Genomic DNA, 14,765 nt, shown 5'->3' with positions numbered 1-14,765 from the left:
TCGTAGTGAGATAGTAACTCTTAGTGAGATAGTAACTCGTAGTGAGATAGTAACTCGTAGTGAGATAATAACTTGAAGTGTTTGATGAAGACTTATTGATCCAGAAGGTTTGTATGTTTCTTCAGGGGGTTAAATCCACCAGAGGAGGCTGATGAGGTTCAGCTGAACTCTCTGAGATGTTAAAGAGCTGAAGTGACTCTTTGTTGGTTTCTCACACAGAATAATTCATTTCTCTTTTACTGATACGGAGGCTGTGACCTCGTTAAACACTTAAAGCTTTCTGAATTGTCATGGAAACAAACAGATGTTTGAGTCCTTCAGGTCTCATAAACATGTTGAACTGTTTACGCTCCTCTTCCGCCACTTTGAACTGAATCTTTCTTATATTCTTATCAAACATTTCACTGATGAAGTTCAACATTAAAAAAGCTTAGATGAGATTCAGTAGAGATGAGAGCAGAAGATATGAAATATGAATATAATTATTATGTAATAGAGCTATGACCTAATGACCTTTAACATGAAATTAAGACTTTAAAGTTGAACTGGTAAAGATCCGCTGTGATACATCAATAGATCTATACATCTAGAATACATGAAGACATCTATACACGAATACATGAATACATCTACAGATGAATACATGAATACATCTACAGATGAATACGTCTGTAGATGAATACATTCATATATATTCACATATTCACATATATTCATCTACAGATGTATTCATCTGTAGATGTATTCATGTATTCATCTGTAGATGTATAGAACTATAGATGAGTACATCTGTAGATGAATACATGTGAATATATGACTATATATGAATGTATTCATCTACAGACGTATTCATGAATACATGTATTCTAATTAAAGATTCTCAAGATCTGGGTGAGAAAGAGGTTTTAAAAATGCTGAACACACTTGTTGAGTAGATTATTATTATTATTATTATTATTATTATTATTATATTATTATATTATTGTGAGCAGCTGCAGGTTTCTGTCTCGTTAAAAGAGGACTCTTTACTGAACATCTGCATGTTGAGATTCAACATCTGTCTCAGTGATCAGCTGCTGAGATAAACAGACAGAATGTGAGAAGTGAAACCAGCTCCAGATGTTCATCAGCTGTTCACTACAACACAAAATGATATTTATATCACACACACACACACAATGATATTTATACCACACATACACACACACACAATAATATTAGGCGTTACTAATTCACTTCCTCCCTCTCTTCCTCCTCTCTCCTCCCACTCTCCTCCCTCTCTTCCTCCCACTCTTCTTCCTAATTCTCTTCCTCCTCTCTCCTCCCTCTCTTCCTCCCTCTCTTCTTCCTAATTCTCTTCCTCCTCTCTCCTTCCTCTCTCGTTACTAATTCACTTCCTCCACTTGAAGCTCCTCTGACCTTTAAAGCTAGTAGTTATCAATCAAGCGTCTCTCTATTTAAACCCTCCAGCAGCTGATTCACTGATGAGTTCTGATGATAATCATCAGAGCTCAATGTGTGAATGTGACCCGGTCACGCTGACGCCTGATTGGTCGCTGCAGGTTCTTTACCTGCACAGAGCGTCGGAGGTGCAGGTGCTCCGGAGCTCCAGACAGGTGGGCTTGTGTCTCTCCTGGTGAGAGCAGGACGGCACGATGGTCCGACGGCGCCGCTCGGCACAAGCTTGATCCGGACAGGAGCAGAACATCAGAGGGTAGCTGAGCTCCCAGGAGACCCGCTCGAAGAACTGACGCAGGGCCTGAGGACCACAACCATTAATAGATTATACTGTATATATATGTATGTTTATATTTATAATAGTGCTGGTCAACGATTTAAATTTTTAATCGTGATTAATCTCATTGTTATGCGCAAAGTTCAATAATGAATTCAAAAGTAGTGTATTGTGCACTTTTATTTTAAAGTACTGCTATATGAACTAAAGGTCAATAACATTTGGTTAAAACACTTTAAACACATCAGGTTGCTGTTAGCAGCAGTATTCCCTTTACACAGCAGCAGTTATAACACAGTTATAATGATCCTGATCATACTGTAGATATTCAGCCGGTGTTCATAACTTTATCTTCATGTGTGTAAGAGATGATATTTAAATATACTTCTTGAGAACTGCAAACATATCTACGTCATGTTTTTATGTTTGTTAAATTCTCAGTAGTGATAACTCAATGATGCTTATTATACATATTACAAAGAAAACACTTTAAAAACTCTAAACAAATTATTTAAATGAATCATTTCTCTTTTGCTTTTTTGGTATTGTGGTCAGACACATATGCAACGCTGATTACCGTAATATGTGTGGTATTTGTTATAAATGTACGTTGGTACATAGAGGGTGATAAGAAGCTGTACATGGAGGGACTTAGGACCCAGGGGAATGTAGGTGAAGCATGAACCTGTAGTCTGTAGCGTGGCAGTAGCATGAGGAAGTTATGCTAATAAAGAGTTGAGTTAAGAGCAGTTTGTTCTCTCGTGCTTATGTTTATTTAAAAACACGAAAATATGTATTTTGATATTGTCACGATCCTGTAACGAGACGATCGCGCGCATTACTCTATAATGAACTTATGTGAGTATTTATACTTTACAAGTACATACATATGTACACAAGTATGTGTTTATATTTATACATATTGATATTGAGTGAATCTTTAAATCTAAGGTAACAAGAGAAGCTGAAGTCTTATTGGGTTAATTTGAAGTGATTCCATCTGAAGACTTTTAGAAGCTTTGAACATTTTCATTATTTTCTTCTTCAGATGAATTCATTTTGAATTTTTTAATACATTTTTTTCAGATCAAAATGTGTGACCGAGCCAATCATCATTTGATATATTTAATGTCTTTTTTAATCTTATCAGAGGAGGAACACGTGTTTTACTCATTTTTAGGAGAAAACCTTGTTCTGTATTATTACGATTATGATTGAAAGCATCCTGTGTCAGTGCTTCAGTGTGTGGTGCGCCAGCTGCACAGCAGAGAACAGGAGGGACCTGGCCCGGGTGGTTAGAACAGCAGGATTGTGGGAGTTACCCTCCCTGACCTGCACACTGTGTATGCTGGCCGCCTCCAGAAGAAGGCCACATCTGCACAGACATCACACACCCGGGTCACTCTCTGTTTGTTCCACTGCCATCAGGAAGGAGATACTGGACCATCAAAACCCAGACTAGCAGGCTGAGGAACAGCTTCTTCCCCAGAGCGCTTTCCTCCATCACCCCCCCACCCCCACCCACCACCCCACCAGCTCACACCGGACAATGCTGCGGTGAAACAAAAATAGGCAATAAAATGACACTTTTTCACTTTAAAGCCATTGATGCCTGTGTTTTATCTTGTATATATTTATTTCATGTCTTGTCTTCATGTTTTTATACATTTGTACCTGTTGCTGCTGTACTGACTAATGAGTCGCCAACTTAATTTCGTTGTATGTTTCTACGATGACAATAAACATCCTTATCCTAATATAAGAGTGCGCGGTGGCTTTCAGTATTTAACATTAAACCAAATATAAATAACCAGAAGATAATTCTTCACCCACCTTCTGACATCTTTTCCGGCTGCAGGGCTCCTGATTGGCCACGGAGGGCTGAGGGGGCATGGCCTTGCTGCAGATGGCGTTGTAGGCGGATCGGAGGCGTTTACATGTCTCGTTCAGGTTACACGACTTTGCTGCGTCCAGACACGGGTTACAGCGTTTCCCTGCTTCAGAGCAGGGGTTCATCCTCGACAAAGAAGAATCTACACAAACAGTGGAGGAGAAGAAGAAGAAGAAGGAAAAGGAAGAGGATGAGGAAGAGAAAGAAGAGGAAGAGACAAAGAAGAAAAAGAAGAAGAGTTAGAGGACGATGTGACAGATTTAAAATCACTGAAGCTGTAATAATTCAGCATTCTACAGCTTCATCACTCTCTTTGTCTATTATCTACGTCTTTAATAATATTAATCATCAATATGTATCGAAATCACGAACAACGTCGTGGTGTTGACCTGGTGGTGTCTATTAGAGACCTGTCAATCACTGTGTAGCCCCGCCCTAAAGCATCCCCTGCTCTATGGTCTATTAGAGACCTGTCAATCACTGTGTAGCCCCGCCCTAAAGCATCCCCTGCTTTATGGTCTGTGTGACTCTAAATGGACCATAATGTACTAAATGAACATCATGCTGTATTGAAGAAGACTTGAAACTAGAGATTGAGACCATAAACTCATGTTTACAATGTTTACTGAGGTAATAAATCAAGAGAGAAGTAGAGTCTTTTTCTCATAGACTTCTATACAACCAGAGGAGTCGCCCCCTGGTGGACACTAGAGGGAATGCAGCTCTAACACATGAAGCAGCCTTCAGGACCTTAAGAGCCTTTAAGATCTCCAGGACCTTCACAGAGAAAGAACACTCCTCCCTCTTCGAGGTCCAGTGAGATCTGATCTCATGTGTGAATGTCACATGACATTCGAGTGTGAACACACTTGTGGACTCCATTAAAACCAGGTCCAACGCGTCACATGACACCGGTGTCATGTGACGGACAGCTGAGACCTTTAGAGTGATGACATGTGACGAGTGAAAGCTGCAGCTTCCTGCTTTAATATTACTATTACATATAACTCCAGATAAACGTCCTCTGACGGAGGTTTGAAACATCTGAAACTATGATGTCATAACGTTGTAAAGTAAAATAAGAGATTCAGTTTGAGACTTCATAGGAAACAGGAAGTGTTTCTCCTTGAAAGGATGCTACGTCATAGACTCCCACAGAAGGACACTTCCTTTAGAGTCCTTCCTGCAGAGCATATTAAAGATGCATGTGTGTTTCCTACACGCTTCTAAAACACCCACAATCCTTTGCACACGATGCATTTCCTGTCTCGTGATTTGGAAACAGGAGAAACATCAGAAACCTTTCAGGTATGTTTTGTTTTCCTCAAAAATCAATTCAGAGTTTTTTTCCATAATCTATCTGGTTTATTTATGAAACACCTTTCTAGTCTTCTGATCTCGTGACCCCATCATTTAGATTGTTTTTTAATGTGACAGATGCTAACATGCTATATACAGGATCAATGTCCTATTGGTTCACAAACAGAAGCAAAGAAAGTAAAGATGAGACTCAGTGAGAGCTGTCAGCACCTCACTCTGTGCTGTCACTGACTATTACATATCAATATGGCTGCAGTTATGGTGTGTGTGTGTGTGTGTGTGTGTGTGTGTGTGTGTGTAGGTGTGTGTGTGCGTGTGTGTGTGTGTAGGTGTGTGTGTGTGTGTGTGTAGGTGTGTGTAGGTGTGTAGGTGTGTGTGTGTGTGCATGTAGGTGTGTGTAGGTGTGTGTGTGTGTAGGTGTGTAGGTGTGTGTGTAGGTGTGTAAGTGTGTGTGTGTGCGTGTGTGTGTGTGTAGGTGTGTAGGTGTGTGTGTGTGTAGGTGTGTAGGTGTGTGTGTGTGTGTGTAGGTGTGTAGGTGTGTGTGTGTGTAGGTGTGTAGGTGTGTGTGTGTACGGTTATTTGTTTCTATGGTGTAACATCACGTATTCGTATTATGAACCGAACAATACGTTTGAATAATACTCGTGCATTTGGAAAATGCAGAAGCTTAAATTGTAGGAAATATAATGTTTTCAGTGGACTGCACTCACGTAGGAGACAATGGGCAGACAACCTCTGAACCCGGAACAAAAAAAAACAGCTGAGGCACCGCACTTCTGGGAGGCTATGCTAACTAGCTTAACAAACAATAACTCTGCGCATGACGGTATGCTTCGTAATTAACGGACAATGCCACAATGACAAGAACAAACTCACAAGAACCAGTCACATATATTCATATGACAACAGAGCAACAAATCAATCCAGCAGACCTGCAGCAACACGCATTCTGCTGCACACTGGAGGGCCATTCAGATATTAGATGTGAAAACACAAATGCTGTTCACTTAATGACAAACTCCATCCTCCTTCCTTTGTTGACAAAGAGTTTAATCCGGTTAAATCCCAACTCACAAATCTGTTTCTCCTCCTTCAGCCATTGAGTGTTAAAAAAACAAAGGTAGGTAAAACAATAATAATCTACACCAAACAAAATGCAAAAAATGTCATAATTTCTTCCATATCTTTCAATTTCAACTCTCACTACTCCGACTAAGCCTCTGATGGCTACTTTAAGTTTCGTTTCACGATAGTCACGTGCTCGCCCACTGACGAATCACAGCACACGCTGCACCTCACTGCAGAGCTGCACCTGAAAACTGAGCTGCATGTAATGCTGACGTAGTTGTAGACCAGCTAGCAGCTCTGATACGTCAAAGAATACGCCCAACATGTCAAACTAAAGATCTGATTGGTTGAACACTATGACAATCAACAATATCGTCCCCATTCACTTAAACTGCACATGGATGCACTTGTGAGTCTGCAGGCCTCTGCCTCTGTTCTTACCTAGAGACACAGAGGTGAGATCTGATTGGATAAAAGCTCTACTTAAAACAAGCTGCACTGGAAGCAGAGCAACTGAGGAAGACAGGAGCTGTGCAATGAGAAAATAAGATAATGGGAAAAATATATAATACATGTAGTGTATTTATGAAAAATTATTAAATTATAAAATAGCTATAACTTTGTGATTCTGTTTAGGCCAGCAGAGAAGGCCTTGCTGGCCCTGACGGCCCACCACTGTGTGTAAGTGTAAGTGTGTGTGTGTGTGTGTGTGTGTGTGAGGTGTGTGTATGTGTGTGTGTAAGTGTGTGTGTGTATCATGTTGTTTGTCTACAGTATCAGTTTGTTCAGTCACACGATGCTGCAGATAACCTCTGTGCTCGTCTGACTGAACACAAACAACACACACACACACACACACACACACACGCACACACTCCATGCTAATCCCACATTAGATGCTACATTAGCATAAATACATCCAGATATTATTTCACTAACTTAATGTCATGGTTTTAACCTTCCCGTTCAAGTACTCATCAGGAGGAACTACTGAGGTTATTGAGTTCATTCTTCACTCTTTATAATATGTTATATATAAATATGTAATATGTATAATATGACAGTTCTCTGGTTTTATCTCTTCTGGTTTTTAAACTCTATCAAACCGGATCAACCGGATAAAATAAAGTGAGCTATTCTTTGACTTCACTTGAACAAACCACAGAAGAAGAAACAGATCTCAGAAGACTGATGGAGACAGAAAGCTCTTCATGTTTCATATGTTTAACCCTCAACCTGAGGCTTCCTCTCTCATCTCCTCCTCCTCTACCTCACAGCAGAGAGCAGAAGACGAAGAAAGGGAACAGATATATATATAAATGTAGAGAAGAAGAGAGCGGGCCAATTAGAGAGGAGCAGCCTCAGGTCGTCCTGTTATCGTCCTCACACAGGATCAACACACAAAGCTCTGTCCTGGGGCACACACACACACACACACACACACATATACACAGAAACACACACATATATACACACACACACAGAGACACACATTTATACACACACACACACACACACACACGGAGACACACTCTCACATAATGTTTTATTAAAACACCATGTGCTCCAGTGTCCCTTTCCATGTCACAAACACACACACGTATATATACACACACACACACAAACACACACATACGCACCTACACACAGCGCACCTACACACAGCGCTGAGACGGATCTAACAAGGTCAAACACAGGACTTGAGGGAGGAAGTGGGCATGGGGGAGTGTAACATGGGCGACTGTGGTAGCTGTGATAGGATGGCCGTCTTTCAATCAGAGGGTCGGTGGTTCAATCCCCAGCTCTGGCTTTGCTAGTCGCATGTCGATGTGTCCTTGAGCAAGACACTTAACCCCAAAAATTGCTCCCGGTGTATAATGTGATAAACTCTGAATTCTAAGTCGCTTTGGATAAAAGCGTCTGCCAAATGATTGTAATGTAACAGAGAGAGAATGAAATGAAGGAGGATGTGAAGAAGAAGAAATATAATAATAATAATGTGAATTCATTGAGTCCTGATAGTGAAGCTTTCTATTAAACCTCTCAACTCAAAGTGAGAAACATCCTCAGTAAAACAGAGACGATGATCATCTGGTCAGCACCACGGACAGCTCTCAGCTCTCAGACATAAAGTTATTTTAACCAACAAATAAAAACACTTTGGATCTCTGAACTTATTTCATGTTTGTGAACCACAGTTCATGATTTTCTCCTTAAGTCAGAAAGACAACAGAATTACATGAAGCTGCATCATGTAGCAACATGCTAATACGAATGCTAATCCCGGTGCTAATGCTAATCCCAGTGCTAACCCCATTAAAATACAAATCAAATAGCTTTTTTCTGGAAATGTTGCTTTTTAACATCTGAAGAACCCCGAAGCTGAAGCAATATAAGAGACCAGAAAACATCTGGAGAAAAGTAAAGAAATAACTTAGAGAGGAAATATTTGGAATCTAAATTAAAGTGGCAGTCAAAATAACATAACAACTTTTAGAGAAAGAGGTTAAAGAAACGCTGAAAGAGCTGAAGTTCTTTTTTAGTTCAAAGGTGAAGACCTGAGACCTGAAGGGGTGTGAAGTGTCGGTTAATGTGGAGAGTTAAGGTCCAGTTAAAGAATACGGGAAGAATTAAAGTGACTGAAAGAAGTTGAAGAGTCAGATTAAGCAGTAATAATAATAATAATAACATATCAATTTTCTATAGCGCTTTTCAAGATACCCAAAGACGCTTTACAAGGCAGAGACAAACAGAACAAACAAACAAACAAACAAAAAATAAAAAATAAAAAAGAATGAAAAAAGAATGACTGGAGAAGCTGTGCTGAATGGATCATGTAATGGAGGGTAGGGTGCAGGGGTTAGCAGGTGAAGGCGAGTTTGAAGAGGTGGATTTTGAGGGCTTGTTTGAATGATGATAGGGAGGAAGCCTCGCGGATGGGGAGGGCGTTCCAGAGGGGAGGTGCAGCAGCTGAGAAGGCCCTGTCACCCCAGGTCCGGCGCTTGGTCCTGATGGTCTTCAGAGCAGTGAATTTAGTTGAAGTGTCAAGTGTAAAGTTTAAGCTCTAAAAGGAGGTGAAATCATCCGAGAGCATGAAAGGACCTGAAGTGTCTGTTGAAGAAGGAGTCTTAAAAGAAACTGTTCAGGTTTCAAGTGAAAAACCTAAAACAATAAAGGAGTCGAAGTGTAAGTAATGAAAGGAACTGAAGTGTCATTTGTAGTGTACTGTTTTCATCACTAAAATAATTACAGATGAAAACAGCCACTTCAAAAGTGTGTGCTGAAAGCAAGTGGAGTGTCTCAGTATTCTATACTTCTGATCTATAATCATCTACACATCAGCACTCGGAGGAGCTGGGGATCGAACCGCCGACCCGCTGATCCAGGTCTGTGAGAGACTAGATGTACGAGATGAAAGCAGGTGAACTGTCATGTTAAGAGTCATAGCAGTGGAAGTGTCAGTAGATTTTTGTTGTATCAACACTGTTATCAGTTGAAGCGTATCTCCTCTTCACCTCTCTTCTCTCTTGTTTCCTCCTCATCTCCTCGACCCTCGGCTCTTCTCTTGTTTCCTCTTCATCTCCTCTTCACCTCTCTTCATTCTTTCCTCTCCTCTTTCTCTTTTTCTTATTGTATTTTTTCTTGTTTCCTCTTGACCCCATTGCTCTTTTCCTTGTTACCTTTCCTCCCTTCTGTCTCCTCACTTCTCCTCTCCTCCTCCCCCTCATATATATACATATATTTATGAGGTCTGATGATCACCAGTGAAGTGATTGGTTCTGATGAAGAACCACGAGAAACAAACAACTCTCTGATGACTGAATATGTTCTGATGCTGGATTGATATTTATTCAGATTGATGAGGTCATCAATCTGAATAAATACACATGATTATTATGTTCTGATGAATCCTCTCAGAGACTCACATCGTCCTCTTGTTTCAGCATCAGATCCGGTTCACTGATCAGAACGTTAATTCACTTTATTCCTCCTTCCTCTCCTTGTCAAACACACACACATACACACACACACACACACACACACACACACACACTCGTCCTTCCCTCCAATCAATTTGCGTCGGTCTTGTCTGAAACATCCTTTAATGTTGCGCCTCTCTTTCTTTATTATCCTCTTATCTCTGAGCGTTCAGCTTTCAGAAGCTTCCAGCAGACAGGTGATTTAAGACACACACACACACACACACTGCACAACAACACCCACATACACACACATGCTCTGCACATGGGCAGATGGATGTCGTGTTTTGTGGGTCGGATATTGGAAATAACTGAGATGTCACACAGCAGCTGAACTCTCTGCTCGTGTGTGTGTGTGTGTGTGTGTGTGAGGAAAAGATATGAAGCTTTTGAAGTTGCATTGGTTGCAGCTCTCCTGCTTTCACCGTGTTTGTACTCATGTTGTGTTAATCTGAGAGAGCAGAACCCAATTTACAGAGCTGTGAGTCTATTTCACAGCTGTTTGACCACACACACACACACACACACACACACACACACACACACACAGTGTAAGTGACGACGTAGTGCTCGGGGCTCGTGACATTTAAACACTCCTCAGAAAGGTGTTTGAAGCAGAGAAAGTGTGTGTATGTGTGTGTGTGTGTATGTGTGTGTGTGTGAGATGAGTGCAGCAGCTCTAATGTAGTGTGACCAATCACAGAGCTGCTGATGGAGCGATGAAGAGTGAGGAAGAGGAGTGAGTGAAAAGGAAACATAAAGTCAGAGGTAAATACAAAGACACTCAACGCAGACGATGTGATTAAATATATATATATACATAAACATATATGTTTATGTATATATATAAATTGTATATATTTATATTGTGTTGTGGTGATCATATTTGTTCCGCTTTGTTGTCTTTGTTCACAGCTGTTTATCTTTAAATAGTCACAGTTATTCACACTTTGCAACCTCCTCTGGTTGTATAGAAGTCTATGAGAAAATGACTCTACTTCTCTCTTGATTTATTACCTCAGTAAACATTGTAAACATGAGTTTATGGTCTCAATCTCTAGTTTCAAGTCTTCTTCAATACAGCATGATGTTCATTTAGTACATTATGGTCCATTTAGAGTCACACAGACCATGAAGCAGGGGATGCTTTAGGGCGGGGCTACACGGTGATTGACAGGTCTCTAATAGACCATAAAGCAGGGCATGCTTAAGGGGGGGCTACACGGTGATTGACAGGTCTCTAACAGACCATAAAGAAGGGTATACTTTAGGGCGGGGCTACACTGTGATTGACAGGTCTCTACGTCACTCCTCTTAAGTCCAGATATGGTCACTTCCTGTTAACCGGTTGCAAAACAAAGTGGACTGTGAGGAAGCAGAGCACACACTGAGTTCTAACCACAACATGACGGGTTGACCGCTGCTCCACCGCGCCACCTCTAAACAGTAAACCTTTAATGTTCGACGTCTGATGCCGACACGTAAATATCATGAACGTTTATCTCTCTGCCCCTTAAAGGAGGAGAAATGTGCTGAGAAGCGTTTTTTGAAAGGCTACGCTTCAGCTGGAGTCTCTCACTCACACACACACACACACACACACACACACACACACACACACACACACACACACACAAAGAAGGCATTCATTCACACACTCACAGATGGAGAGAGATGTTCAGTTCATCTTAATCAGCAGGGAGACGCTGAGATTTGGATTCTTCTTTGAAATCCGCCCAACACAAACAAACACACACACACACACACACACACACACACACACATACCTGAGATGATGGAAGCATGTCGGAATTCCTCAGAGAAATGAATCGGCTCGTAGGGAGACGTTTCATAAAACTCTTCGCCTGAAAAACACAGAAATCAGAGAGTTCAGCTAGACACACACATACAAACAAACACACATGCACACATGTTTTAGTCAACATGAACAACACATCAGGAAACAACAGAACGGATTTCATGAGTGTTTCATGTCTCTGAATCTTCGTGTCTCTCTATAAACTAACTAACCCTTCCTGATGTTGTTATGTAAAATAACTAACCCTTCCTGATGTTGTTATGTAAAATAACTAACCCTTCCTGATGTTTTTATGTGAAATAACTAACCCTTCCTGATGTTTTTATGTACACTAACTAACCCTTCCTGATGTTGTTATGTAAACTAACTAACCCTTCCTGATGTTGTTATGTAAACTAATTAACCCTTCCTGATGTTATGTAAAATAACTAACCCTTCCTGATGTTTTTATGTACACTAACTAACCCTTCCTGATGTTGTTATGTAAACTAACTAACCCTTCCTGATGTTTTTATGTACACTAACTAACCCTTCCTGATGTTGTCATGTAAACTAACTAACCCTTCCTGATGTTGTTATGTGAACTAACCCTTCCTGATGTTTTTATGTAAAATAACTAACCCTTCCTGATGTTGTTATGTAAACTAACTAACCCTTACTGATGTTTTTATGTATACTAACTAACCCTTCCTGTGTGTGTGTGTGTGTGTGTGTGTGTGTGTGTGTGACCCTGTAGGTGAATCGCAGTCACATATTCTGTAGTAATCTTCAGTATTCAAATCTTTTCTTAGCTGTGATACAACAATATAGAAAAACTATGTTAAAGTAAAACGTAATTCATTAAAAGTACTAAAATATCAGCATTAAGCTCTGAACACCTTGAGACACTCAGGTCTGTCTCCTCGTGTTCACATCCAATAACCGACCTTAATGTTGTCTGTTCACTGACATCATAGACGTTCAATGTTGTCAAGTCAGTATTATTTGCAGAACCCAAATCACAAACCTCAAATGTCCCTCAGGGGTTTTACAAAGTGCAGAACACCTGTCCTCAGAAAGACAAACTTCTTAAAGACAAAAATGAGCTCAGTTTATTCCTCTCTAGTGTTTGAATGATTCCACTCTGACAGCTCTGTGATAAGGTTCAGCAGAGATGGAGCTCTTGGTTCGATATCGAAAGAAGCTTCATGGTTTTATGAATGTGTTTCCAAAGCTACCATCAGGATGCAGACCCTCAGAGTCCTGAACCCTACCTGTCTCCTGCAGTACGTCACAGCTCTGAGGCTCACATCAGGACTTCACGAGTGTGTTTGAAGACGTGTTGATGCTGCAGAGAGCAGATGTTTTCCATCAGATGGAGTGTCGTGAAATGCTCGAGTGTGTTTTGAATTATGTTGATTGCATTCCACGATTCTGAAGAAAAGATGCTTTAAGAAAAACACCCATTTAATTACGAGGCCACTGCAGCTGCTAACGCCTCTTCAGTGAGACGACAGACGGAGGAGACAAGGAGAGGAGGAGAGGAGGAGAGGGATGTGAGGAGGAGAGGAGGGGAGGAGAGGGAGGAGAGGAGGAGAGGGATGTGAGGAGGAGAGGAGGAGAGGAGATGAGGAGCGGAGATAAGGAGAGGGATGTCAGGAGGAGAGGAGGAGAGGAGAGGGAGGAGAGGAGGAGAGGAGGAGAGGAGAGGGAGGAGAGGAGGAGAGGGATGTGAGGAGGAGAGGAGAGGGAGGAGAGGGAGAAGAGGAGAGGGAGGAGAGGAGGAGAGGGATGTGAGGAGGAGAGGAGGAGAGGAGCGGAGATGAGGAGCGGAGATGAGGAGCGGAGATGAGAGGGATGAGGAGGAGAGGGAGGAGAGGAGGAGAGGGAGGAGAGGGAGGAGAGGAAGAGAGGGAGAGAGGGAGGACAGGAGGAGAGGGAGGAGAGGGAGGAGAGGAGCGGAGATGAGGAGCGGAGATGAGGAGAGGGATGAGGAGGAGAGGGAGGAGAGGAGGAGAGGGATGTGAGGAGGAGAAGAGGAGAGGAGAGGGAGGAGAGGAGGAGCGGAGAGGAGATGAGGAGAGGGAGGAGAGGGAGGAGAGGAGGAGAGGGGGAGAGGGAGGAGAGGGAGGAGAGGAGGAGAGGGAGGAGACAAGGAGACAAGGAGACAGAGCTACGAAGAGTCGACGAGCTGGTTGGAGGAAGTCATGCTGCACTGCAGTTTGACTCAAATCTGCACACCAGTTTCTGTCTGCTTGCATGTATGTGTGAATTTGAGGAAAGTCAAAGTGCTTCGTTGCAGTGCTCTCAGCTTTCACTCTCCTTTAATTATTACTGACGGGGGAGGATAGAGTCTGAAACACTGTCTTTAACACTCTTCTGTCTGACCAAGCATCAATTTACCTGATTTTCTCTCTTCTGTCCTCTCGCTTTGGCCTTTTTGTTTGAGGTACTCTGTTCTCTACGTGTTCAGGTACTCTGTTCTCTACGTGTTCAGGTACTCTGTTCTCTACCTGCTCAGGTACTCTGTTCTCTACGTGTTCAGGTACTCTGTTCTCTACCTGCTCAGGTACTCTGTTCACTACCTGCTCAGGTTCTCTGTTCTCTACCTGCTCAGGTGCTCTGTTCTCTACCTGCTCAGGTGCTCTGTTCACTACCTGCTCAGGTGCTCTGTTCACTACCTGCTCAGGTGCTCTGTTCTGTTTTCTACCTGTTCAGGTACTCTCTTCACTACCTGCTCAGGTACTCTGTTCTCTACCTGCTCAGGTACTCTGTTCTCTACCTGCTCAGGTGCTCTGTTCACTACCTGCTCAGGTGCTCTGTTCACTAGGTGCTCAGGTGCTCTGTTCACTACCTGCTCAGGTGCTCTGTTCACTAGGTGCTCTGTCCTCTACCTGCTCAGGTACTCTGTTCTCTACCTGCTCAAGTGCTCTGTTCACTACCTGCTCAGGTGCTCTGTTCACTACCTGCTCA

General features: G+C 42.0%; 1 protein-coding gene across 1 annotated transcript in view; it reads right to left on the bottom strand.

The window, feature by feature from the left end:
* Nucleotides 1–14,765, bottom strand: part of LOC116400771 (GDNF family receptor alpha-2-like) — a 54,646-nt gene that overhangs the window by 28,080 nt on the left and 11,801 nt on the right. The window contains exons 3-5 of the mRNA XM_031878789.1: nt 11,782–11,859; nt 3,569–3,768; nt 1,572–1,759 (exon numbers count right to left, since the gene is read on the bottom strand). Of these exons, the coding sequence (XP_031734649.1) occupies nt 1,572–1,759; nt 3,569–3,768; nt 11,782–11,859 (466 nt within the window). The remainder of the gene's footprint in view (nt 1–1,571; nt 1,760–3,568; nt 3,769–11,781; nt 11,860–14,765) is intronic.

Source organism: Anarrhichthys ocellatus, unplaced genomic scaffold (genome assembly GCF_004355925.1).
Source record: "Anarrhichthys ocellatus isolate YVR2014 unplaced genomic scaffold, GSC_Weel_1.0 scaffold202, whole genome shotgun sequence".
NCBI lineage: Eukaryota > Metazoa > Chordata > Actinopteri > Perciformes > Anarhichadidae > Anarrhichthys > Anarrhichthys ocellatus.
The sequence above is the reverse complement of the archived record's forward strand: the minus strand, read 5'-3'. Positions and strand labels throughout refer to the sequence as shown.